General features: G+C 43.8%; 1 protein-coding gene across 1 annotated transcript in view; it reads right to left on the bottom strand.

Annotated features, from left to right (window-relative positions):
* TLL2 (tolloid like 2) overlaps nucleotides 1–26,571 on the bottom strand; it is a gene marked incomplete at both ends in the record, with an annotated part of 97,931 nt that overhangs the window by 33,304 nt on the left and 38,056 nt on the right. The window contains 5 exons of the mRNA XM_084245007.1: nucleotides 1,939–2,044; nucleotides 2,967–3,145; nucleotides 6,380–6,497; nucleotides 9,497–9,652; nucleotides 17,675–17,752. Coding sequence (XP_084101133.1) covers nucleotides 1,939–2,044; nucleotides 2,967–3,145; nucleotides 6,380–6,497; nucleotides 9,497–9,652; nucleotides 17,675–17,752 — 637 coding nt within the window. The remainder of the gene's footprint in view (nucleotides 1–1,938; nucleotides 2,045–2,966; nucleotides 3,146–6,379; nucleotides 6,498–9,496; nucleotides 9,653–17,674; nucleotides 17,753–26,571) is intronic.

Raw genomic sequence — 26,571 nt, 5'->3', positions numbered from 1 at the left:
CCAGAAGAAGCAGGAGTAGAATCCAGTTCTCTATCTCTCAGCTCAGGGGTCTTTTTGTGACACCAGGCTGCCCCTTGAATCTTCTGCTAAAGAGCCAGAGGAAGAATGAGAACAGAGCGGCAGTTGTTCAAAGAGGCTGACTTCAACACAACTCACTCCTTAGAGCTCTGGAGAGAGCCTGCCTGGGGAGGAGGGATCTTAACCAAATCAGCTATATGGTCAGAGAAACAGGTCCTCCCGAGAACATGGGACACTGAGGCGTGGAAGATCTCGCCCACGCTTCTATGACCTCAACAGGATGCTCTCAGCAGCCTTACCTGAGAGCCCAGGAGTCCCAGGTAAATAGCTGCCCTCTCACTCCAGAGAGACATGTCCCCTGAACGAATGTTTTCCTCTATCTTTATGGGCGATTCTTTATGGGGATTCATGAAATGGATGTTTCCCTCTTTGCTGGGACTGCTAGGAAGCACAGGACTTGCTGCCAAGCTCAGCAAGTGTACATGCCTTTATGGCTTATATTCTGAACACTAAAATGATTTTAAGCTTCAACTTAGCTTTCCACCCTTATTTTTTCTCTCCTTTACCCTTGTCTCCTCACCTATTTTTTTTCTTGTTGTTTGGGCATATAGCGAGACTTACCCACATTATTTTTTTGAATGAATAAACAAGCTGAAAAGGCAAACAAGCTGATTTTACGAGGAGGCTGTAAAGAAAGTTCCAAGAGAGAAAATATGTACCATTTTCTTTGACTCAAGGGTAGAAAGGCCTATAAAACTGGGACGAGGAAGGGAAATTCCTATCAGCACAACACTTACATGGTCGGGAAGCATGGGCAGTATGGAAAATTCTTAACTTTCGGGCCAGCACCGCACTAACTCAGCAAAACAGATCCTGCCCGAGTTGGTTGTAAATAACAAGCCCAGCCACACTCGGCTACCAGCTACCATCACGTGTGACCGGCAGGCAGGAGACCCGCTTCTTTGTTCTCTCATTTCCAACCCCAGCTACCTGTGATCCTCAAGCAGGTTGGAGCTTCCTTTTCTTTCTTTTTTTTAATAATAGTTTTAATGACATATAATTCACATACCACACAACTGACCCATTTCTCGGTCAATCTTTAAAAAAACAAAAAATCAGATCATGTCATACTCCTGATCAAAACCGTCTACTCGTTCTTAGTCCAACTTATAAAATCCACATTATTTACCATTCCTCTAAAATGAATCCATGATCATGCTCAGCAAAATAAGCCAGAAAGAAAAAGAAAAATACCGGATGGTCTCACTCATAGCAGGAATCTAGAAAACTTAAATAAGGGACCAGGAAAATGAATAACTATAAGAAAGTGAAAATCAAAATCAACAAAAAACTATGAACCAGAGACACTCTATGGGGGGTAAGAGGTGGGAGGGGAGGGATTGGGGTCAAAATAAGGGGGTTGCAATTGTATGGGTAATATAAAAATAAAATTTATTATTAAAAATAAATAAATAAATAAATAAATAAATAAAATGAACCCATGATTTACAGTCTTCCCAGCTCTGACCTGGTCTAGCTTCCAATAAACCAAAGCTCTTCAAGGAAAGCTGTCAGTGCCACCAAGCTCACGCCAAGGATGTGCTGGAGAAGGTCCCCGCCCATGGAAATTTTACAGAGTCTCTACGTCATTATCCCAGCCAACCTCAGCTTCCCTTCTCCAGCTTGCCACTTGTGACGTTAGGGCGTGATGGAACACCCGCTTCACAAGGGGATTCGATTTTATTATGGGGAACCTGATTAGATATTTCACTGCAGCCCAGAGGCCACTGTATCTCAAGGCAGATGCGCCCACTGTGCTAGGAGCACGCAGGGGCCCGATGCTGCCGACCTCCAGGAATCTGACCTGCGCCTGCGGCAGGCACAGTAAAACACAGACGAGGCACAAGCAGAGATTCCGACCTGGAGAAGGTGTTCCGGGCGTAGTGCATGATGCTGTCGAAGTCGTACGTCTCTCCCAGAGAACTCACTTCCCCAGCTTCCATTTTTAAGAAATTATACTCCTGACCTGTGACACAACACTCGGTTAAGGCCTTTGAAAACCAAGGCAGGCACCTGAAAGGAGGGGAGGGAGGAGAAGGGCCCATAGCAACTTCCAGGAGCTCTGCCCAGTCCATCCAATAACAGACCTTGAAGCCATTCTTGTTTCTAACAGGTTGGAAATTTGAACCTCAGAACAAGTCCTGTCTTCCCCCAACCCCGCCACCAGCACCCCTCCCCGAAGACCCCTGGAAAATCTTAAACTGAGTTTGCAGATTGGTTAGTTATTGATCTGGTTGCCTCCACCCGCCCCAAAATTCTGACTTTGCTGTTAACAGAAGAAAAGCAAACTGATGAATTCAGTCCCAAATATTCACAATTTAGACCCTCAAAACAAATTTCAAGGCATCCATATTACTCAATCAGCTATTGTTTAACATGAGAAGATATTTCTTTAAAAATCTAGACACTCCATCTGCCTTGGGGCTGATTTCTAGGCAGCAGTACTGTTTTCACATGTATTCCTGTCCTAATTATATTTCATTTCCAAAAAGATGTGTTGCTTCAGTCAGCAAAAATGACTCTTATGAGAGCTCCAGGAGAACGCTTTCTGGCTCATCAGCTCTGACGCTGCTACAATGCTGTGGTCCATTCTGTCCCTTTTAGGAAATGCAGTTGGACTTCTTGGTCCTTCACAACATGGAAAGCCCTTTGGCTTCTGGTCTAAACTACACGCTATGGCAGATGACCTGCCAGGAACAGCCTTGGTGGACAGTGGCAGTGCCCGTAACAACTGCCTGCACAACAGGGTCACCGCCTCCGGACTTAGCAGATGAGCCTGGGCTGGTGGCTCCCGGCAGCCTCTGTCCTTCACTCCCTCCTGACCCCATGGATGCCACTGCCTCGGTGCCACTGTCTTGTGGCTTCCAGACCCCACACAGGCTCCTTACCTGGCTGGATGTTTTCTCTGATGATGGTGACATGTTGATCTCTGTCTGGTCGGGTATGTTCATGCCAGAACCCAACCACATGGCCCAGCTCATGTGCCACAATCCCAAACTTGTCACAGTTTTTCCCAATGGATATGGCCTGCGGGCCTCCTCCTCGGCGGCCAACATATGAACAACAGCTGGACAATAGCAGAAATACCTGAGTCAGATGGGCAGGGGATAGCTAGAGTCTAATGCCCCTCCCCCAACACACAGGGGTGTGTGTGGAGTGTGCTTGAGTGTGTGTGTCTGGTTCTAAAAGAAACACAAACTCTCTTTGCTTAAAGTACTCTCACTGTCTAACTTCCCTCTCATCTCAATACAGAAGTTCCCTCCAAAAATAATTTTTGATCTTACTGGTAGTTAATGGTCACACTTTCGAGAAAGATATGGCTTCTCTTCCTAGTATAGAGCCCACACACCTACTCTACCCTTCTGCCAGTCTGCTCTCTGGGGGCCAACTCGGATGACAAGGAAAAGAGGCAGGGAATGGAGACGAGTGTTTTCATAGAGTGAGTCTTGGTGCTATTATCAGAGCCACAGAGATGATTCCCCCAACAAGGTATAATGATCTTTCCAAGTAATGGTTATTCATTATTCCTGACACAGAAAGGTATGAGAAATGAAATTAAGAAGGCCCACAACCCCACCACTCACATTTCTTACATAAAACATTGAAAAAATACATACTCATGTCACAAAAGATTTAAATATTAAGTCACCTCTACCTCCTTGTTCCTGCCAATATTTGTCATGTTTATTTTTTCATCTAATGATCTCAGCATTTCCAAAAACAAATGTTAAATAATTGCTCAATCATGAGCATTATTGGCTTGTTCCTGATTTTAACAGAAAATCTTTTAGGATTATCATTAATAAATACAATGTGGACTTCCTGGCTGAATACACATATTTACTTACATATAATGACATAGTAATACATGTTTATTTTTTGAAAGTCAGGGATCTATCCTTGACATCTCTTCTTGTGCTACCTTGGTTAGTTTTGTAAACAGCACAAAAAATGCCTGTATTGTGCAGAGGCCTTTTTTAGCATTTATTGAAATATGAATATGGCTTCTCTCCCTTGACCTATCAACATATGTTGAATCATGGGCATAGACTTCCTAACATTGAATTAGTCTAACATTTTCACCGTAGATTGCCTTTCTGTTCTTGTACTGCAGAACTCCATGTGCTAACCTTTTGTTTAGGGTTTCACATGAATATACAAAAGTTAGATGAGTCCATAATTTTCTCTTTTTGGTGCCATCTTTGTCATTTGGGGGTGAAAAAAAATGCCATGATAGTTCCTTAAAAGTAATTTGGAAGGAATTTTTCTATGCTTTCGAAAACTTAAATAGTGCCAGAAAAATCTGGCACTATAAACGTTTGAAAGAATTCACCTGTAAATTAATTTGGTATTTGGGGGAGATAGTGTTTCCCCTCAATTTTTCAGTTTCTTTCAAAGGCACTGATCTATTCCAGCACTCCATATTTGTGAAGTCATTCACATTACCCAGACAGCCACATTTCTTGCCTCGAGTATTGAAAAGCACTCTTTTGTACTTCTGCGGAAACTGTACCTCTCTCACTCTCTTCATTTCAGATTTTATGTACTTCTGCACTGTCATTTTTTTTTTTTTTTTTGGTCTTAGACTAACAAGGAGTTTATCTACTGTTTTGTTTTTTTTCCCCAAAGAATTCAATCTTGAATTTATCAGTCCTATAATGTGTTACCTTGTCTATATCATGTGCTCTCATTTGGTTTCTTTTGTTGTATGGTAGTTTTTATGTATCTGTTTTGTTAACATCTTTGAGTTGAATAATGCATTCTCATTTTTAATTAGGGATGTGGATACTTGAGGCGAGGCCTTTTCCTCTGGAGAGCTTTAGCCACATACCTTTTTTTTTTTTTAGATTTATTTCAACAAGAACCGGGGTATAGGCCAGATGCGCGGGAGGTTGAGAAGACTCACCAGAGACAGAGTAGGGAACAGAACAGGCAGACTGATGAAATGCACTGCTGAGGGGAGCAGCGGGTGAGACAGGAGAGGTCTGCCACGCCATGTGGGCATCTCCACGGCCAGCAGGGATTGAACCGGCTCTGCAGAGGCTGCGGACAGCTTCACAGTGCTGCGTTCAACCGTCTGCACCACCAGGGAGGCCCAGCCACATGTCTTTAATTTCAAACTGTAGACCTTTCATTATCGCAACAATTTGTAATTTTGCCTCATTTCCTATGACCTAAGAATTGTAAAAGGGGGAGATTTTAACTTGTCATGTAATAGAGTGGTGTTAAGTGCATTTTTTTGTTGTTATGGTATTATGTCTAGTTTCACTGCTTTGCAATCACAGAATATTTTAATACTGGTTCTGCCACTTTGAATTCATTGAGGTGTTTCAATATTTAATAGTAGTCAAGTTCTATAAACTTTCAATAGGCACTTCAAAAAAATGATATTTTATCAGACTGTAGAATCTGAGAGACCCATAGAATCAACTCCACAAATCTCTACTCTTATTTTGGTCAACTTGACATTGATCTACTTCCATTGACAGAAATGAAACAAAATGTTCTGTTGCTAGTGTTTGCTTGAATTTCCTGGGGCTTGTTTTATGACTGTAAATGTTATGCTATTTGGTGCATGAGGATTTATGACAGTTATATTCTCAGAGTAGCTTGTCCCCTTTCTTCCTTTTCTCATTATAAAGTATCTCACCTTTTCTTTTTTTTTTTTTAACACTTTCTGACTTTAAAAACAAAGCAGCAAAACAAACAAACAAAAAGCCTTGATAATAACTGAAATTGTAACCCCAGCTTTCTTTTGTTACTTTGGCCTGTATGCCCCTTTCCTTTTACTTTTAAACCTTTCTGGGTCATTTTCTTTAGTGATTTCATGTATATAGCATGTAGTTGGGTTTTTGAACCAACATAGGAGGTTTCTCTTTCAGTAGAGAGTATATCACAGTAGCAGAGAATATCACACTTACAATTTATTGGAGTAAAAAGTTAGTCATAATCCAGTCATGTTATTCTTTGTTATGTTTTCTGCAGGAAGTCAGTAAATCTATAAAATTGCATGCAGGATTTTGCATATATGTACATCCATCATGAGCAAGCTCATAGTTTCATCAGATTATAAATGGGGCCACTTACTCCAAATTGGTTCAGAAGTACTTCTCCACATGGAGTCTTTCCCATGACCCACCTGCTTTGTCACTGAGCCCAAGGGGAATTTCTGACAAACCCTGTTTGCCTATATTATCGCAGGCCATTACAAATACGTGGTTCTATAGAGAAAATTCTAGACTCACAAGACATCTGATCTGTCTGTCTTTGATTCCACTGATGTGGCCTTGCTCTCACTTACCCACAAGTCCTGTAACTGAACACAATAAAGCTTTCTTCATCAGTTCTCTCTATGAAGGTCACACAGGTGTGCTTCTCCCAGTGCCTCATGGCCTGCTTAAAGATGGCCCTCTGGGACCCTGAAACCACAGAACAGGTGCTTATTACCTCACTCAGGGGTCCTTGCCTTCCTTAAATGCTTTCAAGTGTGCTGGCTTATGACAAAACTTATTCTGATGATCAAAAAATTCTTGTTCTGACCCAGAAATGAAAGGCACCAAGAATAAGGATTTTCCCTTGCTAAGAAGAAACATAGCTCTTCTGAATTACCAAACCTAGGGAGTGGGGATGTCTGAGCTGGAAAAGAAGGTAAAAATAGTTTTTCAGTATGTCCAACTTCTGCTTTGTATTAAAAGTAATCTAAACTTTTAAAAAGTTCCACCCAGGTTATCCGATTTGGAAGTTTTAGGTCTTTGAAGGAACCCACCAGCACCGCATTCCATGCCTTCACCTTATTTATACCTATGGGAAGTAACCTCATGTGCTCTAAAAATTCTGTCTTCATGCACATCCATGCTACTTTACCATGGGGGTGCAGTGTTTTCTGGGGATATCCTTGAGCCTAATTTTACATAAGGCCTTTGAAAACAGGTGAATTTCATACTTTATCTGAGCCTTTTGTCATATTTTCTTGATTAGAAATCTGTTGAATAATAAAACAAAAAGTAAATTGTATAGGAACAAAAATAAAGTCGCAAATTCAGGCCAATAATTACAGATAATCAATAAGTATTCATTTCAAGATCTATCAACATGAGATAAAGAAGACAATTTTGATGTTGCTAGAAGTGAAAAGAAGAACCTAAGAAATCATTGTTTGAGAAACACAAAGAATAGTTGGGGATGAGGGCGGTTCTAGAGTCCCTTGGTTGCAAAACGAACCCACCAGTGACTGGGGAGGGTCCCATCACAGTAGAGGAGATGTGGGTATGATTCACACTTTGTCTCCAAAAACACACAGTCAGAATAAAGAGTAACTTAGCTGTCCATTTATTTTTACATCTTGACACTTTTAGTTCAAGTTGTTTAGAGCTCAATCACTCACCAAAAATAGTAATCCTACAAATTACAGAGAAGCATATTTCTGTATAAAGAAAGTTCCTTATATACAATTAATTTTGATCAAGGCTATATACATCTGGTGAGAAAGGCATAGAAGATCTTGAAGAACATGGTTAAGATTCCAAAGAACAAAAGTCGGCAGCTGTTTGAGCACACTTCTTTCTCTCCAACTAGGACCGGAGCTCCCTGAGGGTAGGAAGGAGTCTTTCTCGTCTTTTTATCACCAATTAAGTATCTGAGCCCTGAGTTACTGCCATAGGAGTGCAAGGGAGCTGACTGCACGAATGCCTCGGGGAGGGAGTAAGCGGGTAGCCGGGAGATGCCTCAGCCTCTCTTCCAGCATCCAGGTCCCTGCTTCCAGGTCCTCGGTGTTCCTTTACTAACTTATTCATCAGTGGTTTGGGGAGACTTTGGCCAATTGTCAGGGTTTCTGCTTCATCGACCACCTCGCATGGGAAAGGCCGCAGAGCTACAGAAAGGAGATGGACGCGTCAATGCAGACTGACAGCCAGCAAAGGTAGCTCAGTGTGGCTTTTCACTTAGGCACTCGACTGCTTCGGGCATGATTCTTGTGTGCCCATCGCAAGGCTGTGTTCTAAGTGTTGCAGATCGAGGAATGAAAACAAAGGAGGAAAAACAACCTGGGCGCCCACAGCACTTGGGTGGAGGCAAAAAAAAAAAAAAAAAAAAAAGGAACAAAAATACTAGTAAAATCATTTCAGGTGATGGGAAGCGCAGAGGGAGCCAGGAGAGAGGAACTGGAAGGATAGTGGGAGTCACTCCGTGTGATCTGAGGCTCTAGTCAAGCAAAGATCTAGGAGAGAACATTCTGGGCAGATAGAAGGGGAAATGCCAGTGTGTTAAGGGGCCATGAAGTGAGCATGTTCCCGATGAGTGGCGAGGCCAGTACCGGAGGGACCAGGAGGAGGGAGAGGTAAAAGACTGGGTTCACTTATAGCAGGAATATAGGGGAACCCAATAAGACATGAGTGTAAAAAAATAATAACGGTGCAAAACACAACAAAGCAAAAATGGACAATTATAAATCAGAGACATCCTGCAGGGGAGGAGGAGGGAGAGGGAAGAGAGGGAGGGAGGGAGGAGCACAGGGGCCTGAGGTGATGGTGCACGGGTGCATTGGGGAAGGAAACTCTATGGGGACAGCACCTGAGGGGGTGGGGGAAGAAAACATTGTTTAAAAACGAACAATGTAAAACATTTTTTAAAAAATTTTAATAAAATAAATAAATAAAAATTAAGTGCAAAAAAAAAAAAGACTAGGGGGAGGGGGTTAAGGGCCTCTGGAGGAGGGCTTCAGAGGCTGCAGTCAGGGATTCCCATTCGTTAGTGGCAATGGAAGCCGCTGAATGACTTAGATATTTTAAAGTTACTACTAATAGCAAATAATATCTAATTCCTGCAAGCCAGGCACTGTTTTAAGAGCTTTATCCAAATTAATTCATTACATTCTCAATTCAACCCTGTGGGGTAGAAAATAGCGTTCCTCTTTACAGAAGAGTGAATGAAGGCACAGAGGGTTTAGTGGCTAGCCCCAGGGGGAAGTGCTGGTTAGCTCTGGAGCCAGGAGTAGGCCAGGTGGTCCATCTGCTTACTGTGTGGCTGAAGGTAGAGGGTGGTCCAGGGTGGTCCCTACATCCATGCAAAGTCAGACAAGCTACCATGTGTAACTGTTCATACTCCGCCTTCTGCCTGGAGGCCTTTGCTCAAATACCCACTGTGCAGACCTTGTCCAGCCTTCAAAACCACGGTCATATGCTACCCCTTGCATGAAGCCTTGGGGACTAGGTGACCCCCTCTGAGGAGGTGATCCCAACAGACTGCATTACCGTGCATCTTTTGCACTGGATGCTGTAGGGACAAGGGGTATTAGCGGGTAGAACTGCAGTGCCCCCAGCCTTTGCTCACTCCCACCCCCTAGTCATCTCTGGGAGGACTCTGCCAGCCTAGGGAGACAAAGCACTCACCCCCCAAACAGACCTCATCTGGGGCTACTGACCAGTGAAGTTTCCTCCAATAACGTAGGGGATAACCCCTCCCGGCCATATTCGCTCTGTCCTTGAGGTTGTGGCTCTTCGGACCCGGGGAGAAGCAGTCTCTGCTCTGGCATTCAAGGTCCCGGAACTCTGCAGAAGCTTGGCATCCTGCTTGCCATCTGTAAAACAACCACGCTGCCAATTACTTTGCCTTTGCAGTTCCTCCAGTACATTATGGTTGAGTACATTATCCGTGAGTTCACAAAATGGGATGTTAGAAAATATGTACCAATGGGGGCCACAGGTCTGTTTGGGGTTTGGAACCCTGGGAGGTAGTTTTCTGGATGGGACAAGAACAAGAGCACCAGGCCTCTGATGGGAATTGTCTGAATTCTGGTGGCCTTGGTCGAGGCTCTGTGGGGCTCCAGGTAGCCTGTTGGCCCTGAGTCCAGGGTGCTCAGAACAGCTCTCAGCCTCTTGGGATGGAGTCAAGCTCTCCTCTCTGAGCCATGAGAGCTGAGTCAACCCCCAACTTGATTAAATGCCATCAATGTTGCAAATATAGGGAATAATTTGGTCAGGTGACAAGTAAAGAGAAAAGGTCTGTAGCGCTGAGAAAATACAGGGTTTTTTGTAAGTTAAACTCCTGGAAAAAGCAGAGTCTCATTACCCCGCCCCCTATCTCCCCTCCCAGCCCCCCACAGCTCTTCCCAGTCTCTCAGCACATCTGGACCTTAAGAGAGAATGTGTGAAACAAATGGTAGGCTGGAGTTAATATTCTGAGTTTGTTATGACCCCTAGAAATAGCAAAAATAGACCCCACGGAATTGAATCTCTTAAACCTGCAGCCCTAAGTAAGTGAATCTACATACACTTTATTCATTGTTGACACTTAAGGTTTTGTGTTCAATCTACTTGCTTAGAATTCCTCACCATCCTTACTTGGAGCATTTTCTCCTTCGTTTGTATATTTTTGCCCTAAAGATCAACTTTAGGTTTTGTTGATTCTTTTCATTTTTCTTTATTTCATTCATTTTATTTATTTTGTTACTTCCTTATGATTTATTTTATTCTCAGATTTCCTTTCTAGCTTCTTTGCTCCTTTTTAAAAAGCTAAGATATAATTCATATACCATTATAGCCACCCTTGTAAAATGTGCAATTTAGTGGTTTTTATATGCTCACAGAGTTGTGCAACCATCACCACTTACAGAATTCCAGAACATTTTCATCACCCCCAAAAGAAACTCTGCATCCATTAGCCGTCTCCCGCTCCCAGTTCTAGAGAACCAGTAATCTACCTTTTGTTTCTATGAATTTGCCTCACAGTGGACATTTCACAGTAAATGGAATTGTGCTTTATGTCTGGCTTCTTTCACTTAGCATGTTTGCACTTAGTATTTAATCAGTACTTCATGTTAGGGATAAATAATATTTCATTATATGAATAAACCACATTTTGCTTATTCATTTCTCAGTTATTGATCATTTTCGTTGTTTATATATACATGAGCGCACACATTTTCATGTAGACATGTTTCCAATTCTCTTGGGAATTCCATTCCTGGGAGTGAGATTGCTGGGACTTCGAGTAACTGTATATTTAACTTGTTGAGGAACTACCAAATTATTTTCCAAAGAAGCTACACCATTTTACATTTCCACCAGCAATTCATTAGGGTTCCAATGTTTCCACATCTTCAACAACACTTGTTATTGTCAATCTTTTTGATTATAACCTTCCCAATGGGTGTAAAGTAGCATGTCGTTGTGCTCTTATTTGTATTTTCCAAATAACCAATCATGTTTCCCATGATTATTAGTCACTTGCATATCTTCTTTCAAGAAATGTCAGTCAAATCCTTTGTCCATTTTTTATTTTGTCTCTTTATTGAGTTGCAATTATTTTTATACATATATAAGTATTTATATATATTTTATATATACATATATTCTATATATATATTTGGATACCAGGATAAACACACTTATTACTTCTAAGAGTTCTTTCTTTGTTGTATATTCCTGTAGATCTTCCATGTGAATAAATATGTCATTTGTAAATAGGAAATTTTTCTTCTGTAATTTGAAGCTTTTGTTTATTTTTTCTTGCCTCATTCAAATTATTCTCTTGGCTCTTTCGTCATTTATGTATACTTAGTTAATCTCCTTGAGACTGTCCTAATAGTTCTATACCTCAAGGCACTAATTCTCCACTTTATTTTCTCTGCTGATTCTCCTCTATGGGTTAAATTTTTGTTTTTCTATTTTGTGTTCTAATTATAGATTCATTTGTAGGGGAGGGTATTCCTGTCTTTAAGAGTCCCATAAGACTTCAACTATGAGTGTGACCCTGCTTTTCACTTTTTCAGGGCTCTTGGGATTTTGTGAGTCCTAGATCAATTTTTATGTTAATTTCTAAGTTTAAGGTTTCCATATACAGGAAATGTAATTTGAGAACTTATATCTGTATGCAAAAGAGAATTTGGGATTCAGTTTTTTGCAGACATTTTTTTTACCCCCAATTACAACCTAGTAAGGAAATTGACATTCCTTGTCACTCCTTGAAGCCAATGAGTAGAGATTTTCTAGTTGTTTTTTATTAATGTGTAGGAAGCCCTTTGAGGGTATTCATTTTATGCAAGATATTATTCTTCATTCCCTGCCTCACAAGACCACATCTCCTGCACCTGTATAGCCATGACATGGGCATTGAACACCAGTGCCCAGCCCCTCACATCCTGGTCCAGTTTCAATGCCCTCTACACAGTTTCCCCACCCTTTACGGTTAGTTCTATGGGTTTATGTTTCCTTTTTTTTATTTTCCTGATGATGGAAATTTCCTTTTTTTCCCTTTGAGTTTAACATTATTTTTAACGTGGGGTTTGAGGGAAGGGTAATTTTTTGTTCAGCAGTTCTATGTTTTTATAAAAGTGCCAGAGGTCATATTGCCAGAACCGGAAAGATAGGGAGTAACACATTTTTAAACCTGAAAATAACTGTTTTACTGGTAGAATTTCTAGATCAGAAGTCATACACTTGCAACTCTTGGAATAAACCCAACCCACAGATGTGTTTTGTTTGGCCTGGACACTTCTGGCCCATAGTATTTGTTTTATTATTTTTTTTTAATCTCACTTTAGGAGCCAACTTTTAAGAATCAAGAGATTGCACATAGGAATCCAGATCTTTGAATTTTTCTTTAAAAAATGAAAAGATCTGGCAATATTAGGCCCATTTTCAGTCACTGGCAACCCACTGAAGTTAAGTAGCACCTGCTCCCCACAGTCAGGGCTCCTGTATTCCCAGCTGCTGGGCTCTCTCTCATTTTACATTGTCCCATTCAGCCACTGAGTGGTACCTGTTTGGCCTCTACAGATACTGTCACTCACTCCCTGAACCCTCAACTTCATGTTGCGTCCAGATTTCCAGTGTGAGTTGCTGCAGTGGACTGAAAGCTCCATGGAGGCAGGAACTGTGGCTGGTTATACTGACATCCTGCACGGTGCCCCGGCTGGAGGTTAGCATTCAGTGCTTTTGCATTCTGAATTTATTTATTAAAGATTGGATGAGTTATTCTAAAAATAAACAACTCAACAGTCCAAACAATTTTGCGGCGGAAACTTCTCCAAAATGTTGGCAGCCCTGAAGCCCTTAATGTTTAAATCCTGAGAATCATCACGTCTTAAGTAATCACAGGCAGCGGTGTAGCAAGTGGAAGTTTGTTATTCATTTCCCATATGGTTTTCAACAAGTCTCTTAATTTTCTTCCGCTGCCAACTCTTCTTTGGAGAACAGGCTACAATACTTCCCTATTAGTGGGACTAGCACTGAGACACATGTGTCCCTCAAACAAGCTGTGCTCTACACACAAGTGACCCGGTCTTGTTAGGGCCAGGATGCAGCCGCGTCAGCATGGGAAAATCTTAAGTGCACCTGGAAAGAGACTGGGGTGTAATTTCCAGAGATGGGTTATTGAATGACAGCTTCCCCCTCGGTCCAGTGAGAAATTTAATTTGCCGAGGACTCAACACAGGAAGCATTTGCCGATTAAAAATATGTCTAAACAGATGTTCTGCTTAGCCTGGAAGAAGGATCTTAATGCAACCGTCATTATTGGATTTTCTTGGATTACTACTATCTGGAATCAGAGTCCAAATAGAAGGATGTAATTATTTATTATGGCCAGGAGTCCTGCATTTGAAGAGGAGCTCAGGGCATCTGAAAGGATTTAACACACTGGGGGTGGGGTGGGGTGAGGATAAAGTCCATTTAAATTTGCTGGCCCTAGGAGTGTTCCCTGTCCTCTTTGAAAAAGCAGAGCAACTGTAGTTATACAAGGTTCCATTTCCAGCTGAAGGCACAGCTATGTCATAAACAGAACCAGTCCCGACCCAGACTTCAGGGGCAAGGAACAGTGAATTTTCAATTAGTTAACTGGTCACTCCCACTAACCTAGGGAAATGAGCACCCCTTGGTCCTGCCATCTGTGTAGCCCTCACCCCACAGGTGACGACAACCCACTGCCTGTGGCAGTCCTCAAAGACTAACAAACAGCCCTGAGTGGAAGAGGGGACTGGGCCTATACTACACCATGGTTCTCAAACCTGGCTGCACATTTGATTCAACTGGGGAGCTTTCATAAACTTCTGTTGTCCGTCTCCTGTCCTGAGACTGTGACTTGGTTAATCTAGAGTAGAGTCAAGGCACCTGTAGTTTCTAGAGCTCCCCAGGTGATTCGAAAGGTCAGAGAAGTTTGAGATTCACTGGTTAGCCCAGAGGGCAAGAGGGTGGGTGCAAGAGGCTGAGCTGCCACATAAACACTGCCATATATTTGCTGATCATGTGACCGTGGACAAGTCACCTACTCCTTGAGATTTCCTTCTTACTGCATGTGGTTCTGTGTGTGCTCTCAGCCAGATGGACGCCAAACACCTGCCCTGTGGGGGCTCCACGCAAGCTGCAGGGATCGCTATCAAGGTCACGCTTGGAGACAGGCTGGAAAGAGCATCTGGGTTAAGCTCAGTTCACACCAAATGCAAACACTTAAGTGGCTTTCAGGGGTTCAGGTGCTGAGTGGTTTTTGCACCCAAGTTTATGGGATGCCCTCTCTCTATGGCAACCAGATTCCATTATTATTTGCTCAACACAAAATCCTCAGGCACTGTTACTGAAAGTAAAAGGGCTTCTTTTATGACCATGGTTCTGGAAATCAGGCTTTATCACAACTGTTCTGGAGCACTTGTACTCTGCATTTCATTAACCCCACTATCATCCCTGATGTGCACTCTGAGCCCCCATCTCCAGGGAGGGAGGCTCCTCGGACAGAAAGGTCTGCAGGGGGATATTGAGTGAGCAATTCTCCAAGCCCCTAAAGCTGGAAGCATACATCCTCACCGTCAGGGCTGAGGGGAGCCACCTAATCCCAGGAAATAACCCTGCTGCTGAAGCCAGTGGTGGGAGCTGCCCTCAGATCCTTTCCTGCATGGGCGCTCTCTCTCTCTGGGGATGGCAGAGGGGGGCATGTCATGATTAAAGGAGAGTCTGAGATTGACACAACTTGTCTTATCTTTAATTCCACCAAAAACAAGAGGCGCCCAGGCTGGTGGCTGACTGTCCCAGAGGGATGGAATCGGGAGGCTGAAGGAAGGAGCTAGAACAGCCCAGCTCTCACTTCACCTTTGGCACATCCTGCTTCCCCAGGCTTGCCTGGGTACCCACAGACATGCTTGTCTGGACTGTAATACAAAGTGGAGGGATTGGCCCAATCCTGCCATTATCCTCACACAAATTAGGGTCATCTGAGGGGCTGGAGGCTATGGATTAGCCAGCTCCAGAGTTGTGGTGCATGTTGGGGGTGTGCTGTCGTTATCTTATTTTAAAATGCCCAAGGAGATTTTTCGCCACCTTGTGGGTACAATGCACAGCCCGGTCATCCAGGGGCAGAATTTTGTTGGGCTCCAGCAGCCTTGTACCTTCCTGTCCTGCTTAGTTGTGTTTCTATGCAGCTGTTGAATAATTGTGGGATCCTAGTCCAGCGGTGGATGGTAAACTTTCAATGCTAGATAATATAACTCACAGATAGAGGGGGAAAGGAAGGCATGGAAGAGCAACATTCACTGAGCACTTTTCACATTCCAGACACCTGCCTATGTACTTTGCACACATATTATTTCTAAGACTCTGCAATCCTCATATGAGGAATTAGATAACTTACGCAATATTGTAGTTACTAAGTGGGTGAGATGGGATTCCAACCAACTGTGTGTCTAACTATCCAAGTTTATTTGGCTGAGACATTTTTACACCCAAAAAATTAGTAAATGTTAAAAATCCTGACAGTGTTGGCTACCAGTGAGCAGGTAAACCGCAATGAGGAAAGTGGATAGTCTTCAAATACGACACCAGCAAGTCCTCTCATATACACAAGCTCAACCACTTCTCACATTAAAGGGGAGAATCTATATACTTCTCTTTGAAACTGGGCTGGTCTTTTGGCCTGTTTGTACCAATAGGGTGTGTCAGAAGCAGCACTCGGAGTTCTGAGTCCAGGCCTTATGTGGACGAATGAGTGGAGTGAGCGATCCCAGCTGACAACAGCAGAAGAACCATCTGACTGAACCCAGTCAACCACAGAAGCTTCATGATAACTAAGTTTGGGCATGGTTTTTAGGCAACAATAATTGACTGAAGTCGGGAAGGAGAGATTAGGTGTGGCATTTACATCACGGCACTGTGACATGACAGCAACACTCATCTATTTTAATCCCCACACCAAATGATTACCACAAAGTGCTGATGACTTGTGGCCAAAGTGAAATGCCATTGCGTTTACCAAATGTCTGGGGATCTTGAAAACACATGAGTCAAAACCCCATCAAATAAGCAAAGTAGAAAATGACGGATTTTAAAGGGGGCTCTGCACATTGTCCCAGCAATGTGACAGATGCATGTACATTTGTATGTGTGTCTGTGCTCATCCCTATAGAAGTGCATGTGTGAATACATGTGTATGGACAAAACATGGCAGGGTGCAAAATTATTAGTATACACTACCTGGGGAGGGGTAGAGGGATGACATATGAAAAAAGAAGTGAAGGAGGTAGCCAAATTAAAGGAAAGAAGGAAAAAGAAAAGCAAAAGGGCCACACTAAAAAAAAGTACATGATGCATTTGTATGGAATATACATATATGCATATGTAAAACGGAAATTAATATTAAAGCAAAAACATAAAGCAATCAGTGATTTCTATATCATCCCTATCTAGGGCATCCTTGAAATGTAGGATTCTGGTATTTAAAAATGATAACCTTTTGCTGTGTTAGTTTTATGTAGAAGAAATAACACTGATGGAATAACATTAAAGAAGAGTCTTGAGCCGCGGGGTGCAGGCCACACAGAAGCCCAGCAGCCTCTCTCCTCTAGCATAACTTCCAAACAGGAACAGTTTCTCCAAAAGTGAGAGGTGTCCAGTGAGATGCCATCCCATATTCTCCAGGCTAAACAGCCTTATAACTGGGAGCAGCCCTGGCACGGGACAGGCCGAGCTGGAGCAGGCACTGCAGATAAGGCAGCCAGCCCTGCCCGTGGCCAGCCCCAAGCTCAGTGGCCTCTCCCCGCTGCAGCCCAGGGGTCCCTAGTCAGCCCTTCCTTCTCCAGCCTCACGCAGCCTTCTTTCCCTTCTTTACCCACACGTGCTCACACTCTTTCCGACACCTAAGCCTCATCACCCCCCTTCAAAAGCCTCAGGGACTTCGACTCACAAGTCAAGTGCTAGAGAGAAAAGTCAAGTCTCGATCGCAGAGTGAACCGAAGGAGCACGGTCCCTGAGCAACCAAGCACTGCTCTTCTATCCCTTCTCTGGCAGCCGGCCCACTCCGCTGACAAAAGAGCACACTCTTTCATGCCCACAGACTGCAGAGCGCCAGCCTGCTAAGAAAGAAAGTCAAAGACACAAGAGGAGACCCCCAAAGTCAGGAAAGGGGGAACTGGAATTACTGCTTCCTGGGTATGGGGTCTATTTTGGGGGTGATGATCTGGAAATAGATCATGGTAAAGGTTGCACAACATTGTGGATGTACTTAATACCACTAAATTGCACACATTAAAATGCATTAAAATGGCAACTGTTACGTTATTTGAAATCTGCTACAGTTAAAATGTACAGAGTACCCAAAGAGCTGATGGTCCTCATATTACCCTCTCTGGCTTCCTGGCTGCTGGTGTTCGTGACAGTGACGTTCGGCCAGCTCTCAAATGGCTGCTCTTCAAGCCCACCTACAGAGACAAGAAGAGAAGAAATGTAAGGAATCATCAGCCCTCCCTGCACCCCAAGAAATGCCAAAACCAGCGCGTCGGTGAAGATTCATTCAACAAAGGTTGTCAGCACCAACCAGGTGCTGTTTTAGACACGGGGGTAAAAAGGAACCTGCTTTTTGATAACCACACACAAAATTCACAACTATCAAAGTATTGCATTCCTTGATTAGTCCAAGAGCATTTGGAATCAAGTACGCAAAGTTAACAGGCAAAACCCAAAGCCAATGCTGAAATCAGCTTCCTCACTCCCACCTCCAAAAGAAAGCCCAAGGCAAACAGACCCACACACGTCTGGTTGTGGGATCCCCTACTGGGGTGTGGAATGCAGGGCATGGCATCCATGCTGCTCCTGAACTTGTGATGAGCTCAGTGACTTCGGCCTGGGCTTCCACAGGTGTCTGGTTTCCTTTTGGGGTGAGGCTCCTTTAAGAAACTATTCTGTTGGGGCCTCCCTGGTGGCACAGGGGTTAAGACACAACCTATGAGGCAATCCACAGCCACTGCAGCACGAGTTTGATCCCCGGCCAGGAAGCAACCCACACGGTGCAGCAGACCTCTCCTGACTCGCCCTCTGCTCCTCTTAGCAGTGTACTTCAGTCAATCTGCCTGTTCTGTTCCCCACTCTGTCTCTGGTGAATCCTCTCACCTCCCCCACCTCTGGCCTGTACCCCAGCTCTTGTATGCATAAATAAATAAATCTTAAAAAAAAAAAAGAAACTATTTTGTTTACTTTATAAATCATACCTGTAGACACTGCCTCAGTCAAGGACATTGATGCTGTATTTGTTAGTAGTCATCATCTATAAGCCAGGTTGACATCCACCCCCACCAGGAGCATGGTCAAGCACTGACTACGATTACAGCTACTATGAGCCAAGCGTGGTTCCAGGCACTGGGATCCAGAGGTGAACAAGAGAGGTGGGTGTGTACATTCTAAATGGGTGGCTGCCCAGCAAACAGTAGATAAGAAAATAAGGGAACAGGATTATTGCAAGTTCAGAAAATGTTCTGAAGATCAAATTCAGCATATGGTAGCAGCTGTGCAGAAGGTGGTCAAAGAAGAACCTCTGGAAGATGACATCAGGTATTGAGATTTGAAAGACAAGAAGGAGCCAGTCACTCAAAGATCTGGGCCACAGCAGCACATCCCCAGCTGAAGGCAGAGAGGAGAAAGAACCTGGACCAGAATGAACTTGCCACATGGAGGGGCTGACTACGGTGGGCGCATGGGTGTGGGTGCAAGGCCAGAGAGGCTGGATATGTAGGATCTGAGGGATGAAGTTGATGGCAGGGCAGGCTGATGGATTGGTATGAGAGAAGGGCCACCAAGGACACCTGCATTTGGAGTTTGGTCAAACGGGTGGACAGTGACACTAAGGAACAGATTTGAGAACAATGTCTGTGTCCAGGATACACTATTATACATATGAACCCAAATTAAAGCAACTACAGGAAAATCTATTGACTAATGCAGTTATTTCTTATTTAGAAATTTGCAGCTTACACTCCAGCTTACACTCCCATATCCCCTTCTTCCCTGATGAGAACATTCTGGTAGACAGTATGTAAGCCCATTTCACAGAGGACAGAATAATAATAATTAGCCCAGGCTTGCCCAGCCCAGAGTAAAAGCTGAGGGCCTGGGACAGTCTCCTAGGCAGAAGCCCAGCGATCTCTTCCATTCCCCACAGCACACCGGCCTCCAGAGCTGCCTGACTGAGCATCCCAAGCAGGGAACCCCAAGTCCTGGCCCCAGACAACCACAGGAGACAGCCCTGTGGTCCTGCATCCCAGCTCCTGACACAGAGGCTACCTCTTTCCTACAGAGGCTGCGACACTGGCCGTGGCCCAGGCGTGCGCTGATATTTTTGTCTGCCTCCATCCTGTTCATCCTGCTGCCTTTCTGGCCAACTCAGAATCCACTCACACACTCCCTGCAGCTGCCGGGGCGTTTGCTGCCAGCTCCCAGCCCTCTGGGTATTCTTCCAGTTGCGGTATCATTTCCTCTCGGGCTAAAGGTCAGGGGAAATCCTGATGGTATGAAAATTGCTGGCCAGCAGAGGAATGTGCCATGTGTGGAGAGATGAGCCTGAAACTAAGGCCTGGGACTAGCTTAGTTTTTCCTCGGCTATAGCACAGTGGATAAGACCTGAGGGGTCAGTACTTCTCATCTGTCAAATGGGCTGTTGCAAGGACCAAATGAGGTAATGGGTTTGTTTAGGCACTCACTCATTCAACAAATATTTATCCGGCACCTGCTACATGCCAGATGCTGTTTCTGCTGCTTGGGATACGACACTGAACAAACTCTACCCTGACCTCATGGAAATTATATTCTGATGGTGGATAGGAGAGAAAACGATAAACAAATAGGCAACTAAATATGCAAGTCGGTTGTTAAGAAGGGCTATGAAGAAAATTAATGAGGGTGAAGGGAACAGGAAATGTTAGGGATGAGGGACTCTGTAGCATGTGAAGTAGAAAATCAGAAACCTGAAGAAAGTGAGGGAGAGAGTCTGCAGATGTCTGAGGAAGAACATCCCAAACTGAGGAAACAGCAGGTGCAAAGGCCCTGGGGTGGGAGTATGCTTGGCAGTAAGGAGGTGGGTAAGCCTGGAATGGCATAAGCAAGGAAAAGAGGAAGTGATAAGGCAACGAGGTCAGTGGGCAGTAGAAGGTCTACAGGATCAGCTTCTGTGAGGCCTTGCAGGCAATTTTCAGCATTTCAGCTTTTATTCTGATAGATCTAGATGGGAAACAGAAGACATGAAAGGACTTTGTAATCGCACCAGCTTTGAATGTGACCAAGGTTATTAGTAGTGGACATGAGGGGACATAGGAGCTGGATTTTGAAAGGATATTCCACATAACCCTAGCATGGAGGGATGGTAAATCTAGGCCTGCTTGCCTCCTGCAAAAGTAAAAAAAGTAAAATCTATAAGGATACCCAAGAAGCCCTGGTTCAAGGGTATCTGGAGTCTGTGGTTGAGGGAGCAAAGTGTAGGAAAGACTGATACTCAACTCCGCAGCAGGCAGGAGGGCAGGGGTCAAGGACTTCTGAATCTCTTGGTTCCCTGATACTTGGAGTTATAATTGGAACAAGAACTCTGGAGCTGGGGCAAGACCAGTGCCCCCAAAAAGGTGGAAAGGAAAAAGAATGAGTGTTTACTAAGCGCTAATCATGGAGCTGAGCACTGACCACGTGCTAAGAACAGTTCCTTGCCTTGAATCCTGTAATTCTAGCCTCATAAAAACCCACTGACAAACGGATTATGAACGTGCCCATTTTAGAGACAACCTCTAATTCTATTAGAAATAAGGCTCCAAGAGGTGACGTGACTTGCTGTCTTGCAGATACAAAGATGGCTAGTAATGACAGCTGGAGGTGGCTCCTGTATGACCCCCAGTCACTCTTTCCTGTCACTTCTCAGAATGAGCAACAACAGGTAGGGCTCCTGGGAGGGGCTGGTTATTCCCAAGGCATCCAGGCATTTCCCAGGAGGTCTGTGAGGACATCCAAAGTCAGTGACGAGGCTGGGGCCATGGAGAGTTAGATACAAATCTCTCTTCGGTCACTCTTACCAGCAAGACACTGGAGGCACTTTTTTCTTACAAGAGCAACAAATCTTATGCTTCCAGTACAGCTAATCCTGAGGTCTATGAGGAGTTAATATGGTTTGACTGCCCCCCTAGTAAAAACCCTTGCAAAGCATTCCAAATCTTACCAGGACTCGGGGAGGGGGGCTTCAGTGATATGACCTCTGTCCTCCCCTAGCTGGTGCCTAGATGCATCTTGCTCCTTACCCCATCCTACTTGGATGTCTATTACCCTGTTATTGATGAATCTTCCTCAGTCACACCCCTCTTCACCTGGCCAAATCCTACTGGTCCGTCAAGTCTCAGCTTGGATACCACTTCTGTGGGGAAGCTACCCACCGTTCCTCTCAGGTTAGAAGGCCTGTCCTCTGTGAGCCCACAGAGCCCTAAGCTTATTCATATCCCTCATCAGAAAGCATTGGGATCTCCTGTTTACTCAGATGGTCCCCAGTCTGGTCTTTTTATCATCTTGAAGAAAAGGGCGTTGTGTTGTCCAATATGACTATCAGCACTGTGTCTTGCACATAGACAATGGAATGGATGGATGGACTGATGGACAGACTGATGGATGAATGGGTAGATGGATGGATGAATGGATAGATGGATGGGTGGGTGTATGGATGGATGGATGAGGTAGACAGTGCTTAAATAGAGAACTCAATCATTTCTAATTCAACCAAACTGATGGAAAGTTCATCAGCATCAGCTTTTACGAAGGGAGGGAAGCAGATATTTTTGGAACGATGGTTCTCAACCATGGCTGTATTTGGGGATCACTTGGGAACCTTTTTAGAAAAATACCGATGCCTGGATCCCATCTACAGAGGTTTTTATTTAATTGGTCTGGGGCCTTAGGATTTTAAATGTTCTCATGTGGCAGCCAAGGTTGAGCTTCACTACTCAGAGAAGCTCTTAGAGGAACCTCATCTCTTGATAGTTTCCTACAACCAATTTCTCTTCTCCCTCCCAAGCTCACCAAGGATGAAAGACATGGAGCTGGAGACAGACAAATCAAACACTACGAAAAGTCATCTCTCACGTCTAAATCAGTGGGAGGCATAGCTCTGTTTCAGTAAAAGCAAGCAAAAGAGTAAGACAGGTGTGATATGGCTATAACTGCAGCCTTAGGCACCACAGAACAAGGGAGAGAGAAATATAGCATGATGCAGACAAAGATTGGGGCAACAGAGAAGGGAGCATTCAGGGTGCTGTGATATATTTTTCCTTGGCTGTGACAGCAAGATAAAATATTTGGAAAAAAATACATATATGTGTCTATATTTGATCTTTGGTTAATTACCTCTTCAGTGAGAGAATATGCAAAGAACTTGTAGATTTCATTAGTCACAGGGGTTTATTCAAACGTCTCCTTTGCATAAGAAACCCAGGCTTACAGCTGGTCTCTGGGAAAGAATGCCCTCCAGGCCTTGAAAAGAGAGCTCAGGGCCTGTTCACGCTCTCACTGAAACACAGCAGAGGTCAGCGGCCCTGATGCATGGGGCCAGGCTGAAATGTTTCTATCCAGCATTTGCAATTCAATCCCACAGTTTCCTTTATGGAACAATTCACTAAATTCAGAGTTGTTCTTTTTTCTAATTCACCATATAATTCACCTCCCAAGTTCAATTAAGAAGCAATCTGTTAGCAACTTTGGGAGCAAGCTGCTTTTCTTTGGGAAAGCCCAATTTTCTTCCGCTGGCAAAAAAAAGTGGCTTAATTATATGCATCATAGGAGACATTGATGTACACACTACGCCCCTCCACCACAATTAATGAAATATTAGCTATATACATCCAAAGACATCTAGGCAGAAAGAGATGGACTTTTCCAAGTTCCATAGATCCATATTGCTCATTTAAATATATGCTCACTGCTAGTGACTATGAATTAAAATTTAATATGGTAATTAATAAATAAAATTTTATATTAGTTATTCTTTTGCCCCCCTCATTCACAGAGCCTAATATTACTTGGTCCTTGGTTTGCTTAAACACGACAATAAAATGCCATTTTGAAACCAGTTAGTTACTCTTCATACATTATCTGTTTAATCCACAAGCCAACCCCTAAGTGGGTATTATTACTATTTTACATGCAGGGGAACTGAAACCTAGAGCAGTTAAGGTATCACTGGGGACACGGAACCACTGTGTGGAGAGGTTGAGATTCTCTCCACATCAATCTGGAGTCAAAGCCTTTAATATACATCACATGCTAAAGTAACCTTGCCAGCACAATCTTAGCTTTTGTGCTTATTACTTTTTAATGCCAGTATTTATAGCTCTGACCCATCAAAGGTAAATGTAGCATGAAGCTGCTTTACTTTACTCTAAGAAAAAGGAAAAAATCTCCAGCACAAGATGCTAAAAATCACTGTATTGCTAGTGCCCACTTTGGGCAGCACTGTGCTGGGTTCCTGGAGGCAGGGACAGACGGCCCACCTTCATGTGCCTTCAGGCTTCCAGTGGAGGCGAGAACATCCACAATAAACAATGAGGTCATTCCATGAGGGAGTAAGGACTTGGGAGAAAACAGTTTTATGAAAGAGCAACGGGGAAGAAGAGGCCTGGAAAGGTCTCTCCTAGTAAATCACACTTGATCTAAAATCTAAATGATGAAAGGGACACATCCATCAGGGGAGAATATTCTAGAAAAAAAAAAATCCAGCAAGTGAAAAAATTCCTAAAGAAGGAAAATAAGAGTCTGATGTGGCTGGAACTCGGGCTGAGCAGAAGCAAGGTAGGGGCGGCCCCCAGGGATGCCACACCAGCTGACACAGCGCCTTTGAGTTTTATTCTTACAACCATCTTACGCAGTCTTAATTTGCCATGCCCTTTGGTCATATGTCATGTGCACAATTCCATGGATAAGTAATATTCCTGTTTCATAGAAGAGAGGATTGAGGCTCAGCACTCAGTTGCTCAGGGTCACCCAGCTGGTGAGTGAGCGAATTCGCATTCCAAGGCAGGCCCACCTGATTTCAGAGTCTGCTGTAACTCCTGCCCTGATCCCACACATGCTTAGGGTGTGGCTGAACAAGCGAGGCCAATGGAAGTAACATATGTACACCTGTCAGAAAACTACCTGCAAGCACAGCAGCTCAGCTGAGGTTTTAATTCTCATCAGAAAATAAAAGGCAGGGCCTCCTGGGTGGCACGAGGGGTTAAGCACAGCACTATGAAGCAATCCACAGTCTCTGCAGCACAAGTTCAATCCCCGGCCAGCCAGGGAGCAATCCACATGGCACAGCAGACCTCTCCTGTCTCGTCCGTTGCTCCCCTCAGCAGTGTATTTCAGTGAGTCTGCCTGTTCTGTTCTCCGCTCTGTCTCTGGTGAATCCTCTCACCCCCCCCCCCAACATCTCTGGCCTGTACCTTAGCTCTCATATGAATAAAAATAAATAAATCTTTTTTTTAAAAAAGAAAAGGCAAATCTCCTTTAACAAGTTGATTTGGGAATGGACTGGGCAACCACTCCTGCAATCAGTGTAATCCTGAGCAATTGGATGCCAAGTAACTTTTATATCTATGCCAAATTTCAAATGCTACAGAAGGGAAAGAGAAAATGAGTTAAAAGATCATTGCCAGTATTTGATAATGAAATGATTGGATATTGGCAAGTATATAATAAAATGGGAAATTTTACACACTGCTGGTGGAGGAGGAATATAAATTGGTTTCATTTTATGGGGTAATTTAGCAAACTATCACAGTCTTTTGAAACAGGCAATGATAAGACTTGGATCCAAGTACATAACTTCTTGATTTGCACTAAAGATGTCAATGAAGACAAAGGATGTTGATTTCAATGTTTTTTTTTTAGGATAAAGACTGAAACAACCATACCTCTGAGGGGGGTGGTAAAATGAATTACCATGTAAAGTAATACTATGAAATATCTTACCTATTCTAGAAGAAAGTTTATTAAATGTTCATATTATAAGTTTTAAAAAAACAGATTAGGAAATAATGTCCAGTGTGAATCCAATATACAAAATAACATGGAAAAAATACTGGCTGGAAATACCCACAGTGTCCATTCTGATTGTCTCCGGTTGGTGATTTTTAGGTAACTTTAATTTTCTTTTCTGTTTTTTGTAATCTGCAAATTTTATTTAGCATGTTACTTTTATCATCAGGAAATAAAAAGATGTTCAAAAAGAACCAGATTACAGCATCCACACACCCTTTGCCTAAGAACATGTGCTCTGCACTTTGTCGTGTTGCATGCGCTTGCACACACACACAAACACACACACACACAGACGGTTGCTGTGGAAACCTTTTCCTGTGGGAACGAAACATAGTTGTGTTTATGCAGATGGGAAAGTTGTGGTCCAATCTTTTTTCTGCTTTTCTGCTCTGACCACAGAAAGAAAAAATGAGTCCACATCTTGGCAAGACAGAAGAAAGGAAAACTCATGGATGAGAATGCAGGCGGGCCTGGCAGGACCTTCTCTCAGACGATGCTGGGCGGACTCTTCCGGGATCTCTCCGGTCAATGGACTGGCTCGCACCTGTGTCTTGGCACTAACAGATGAGAGCTCAGAGTTTGCTCCTGTCCCAGGCGGAAGCTCGCGGGAGGCTTCTTCATCATACAAATACTAGCTCCATGATCAGAGCCTCCAGTCTGATCACCATTTTACCTGGTGTTGGACCCTCCCCTCATCTGTGAATGTCTGTGTTTGCACTTTTCCTGGCCCCTGACTACTGGGTGAGCCACCAGGCCCTCCCCTGAGGCCTGCCACTACAGTGTAGGCATCCCTCCCTGGATTCAAGCTTTCAGGGCTCTCCTGAGCTCTGGACTCCAGGTATTCTTAGACAGCAGGCCCATGTCTTTCATACCCATCTAGCCTTGGTTTCTTCGCTGTTTGCATCACTTATTACCACAAAACAAACCACCCATCCAAAGTGAGTGACTTGAGACAACCATTATTTGTGCCTGCTTCTGATTGCATGTGCCAGAAATTGGGACAAAGAACAAACATCGCTCGCTGGCTTGTCCCTGCTCCACAGAATCAGGGACCCGAGCCAGAGAACTCACAGGGCAGGAGGTGCTGAGGCAGTTCCCCGGGATCACATGCCTGAGGCCTCACTTGTTTTCCAGGCAACCTCTCCATGCATCTCTCTGGCAGGATGAGCCAGGATGAGCCAGGTCTGGGACATCAAGGGACAGCATT

Source organism: Talpa europaea (assembly GCF_964194135.1).
Source record: "Talpa europaea genome assembly, chromosome: 10".
In the NCBI taxonomy this organism is placed as follows: Eukaryota; Metazoa; Chordata; class Mammalia; order Eulipotyphla; family Talpidae; genus Talpa; species Talpa europaea.
The sequence above is the reverse complement of the archived record's forward strand: the minus strand, read 5'-3'. Positions and strand labels throughout refer to the sequence as shown.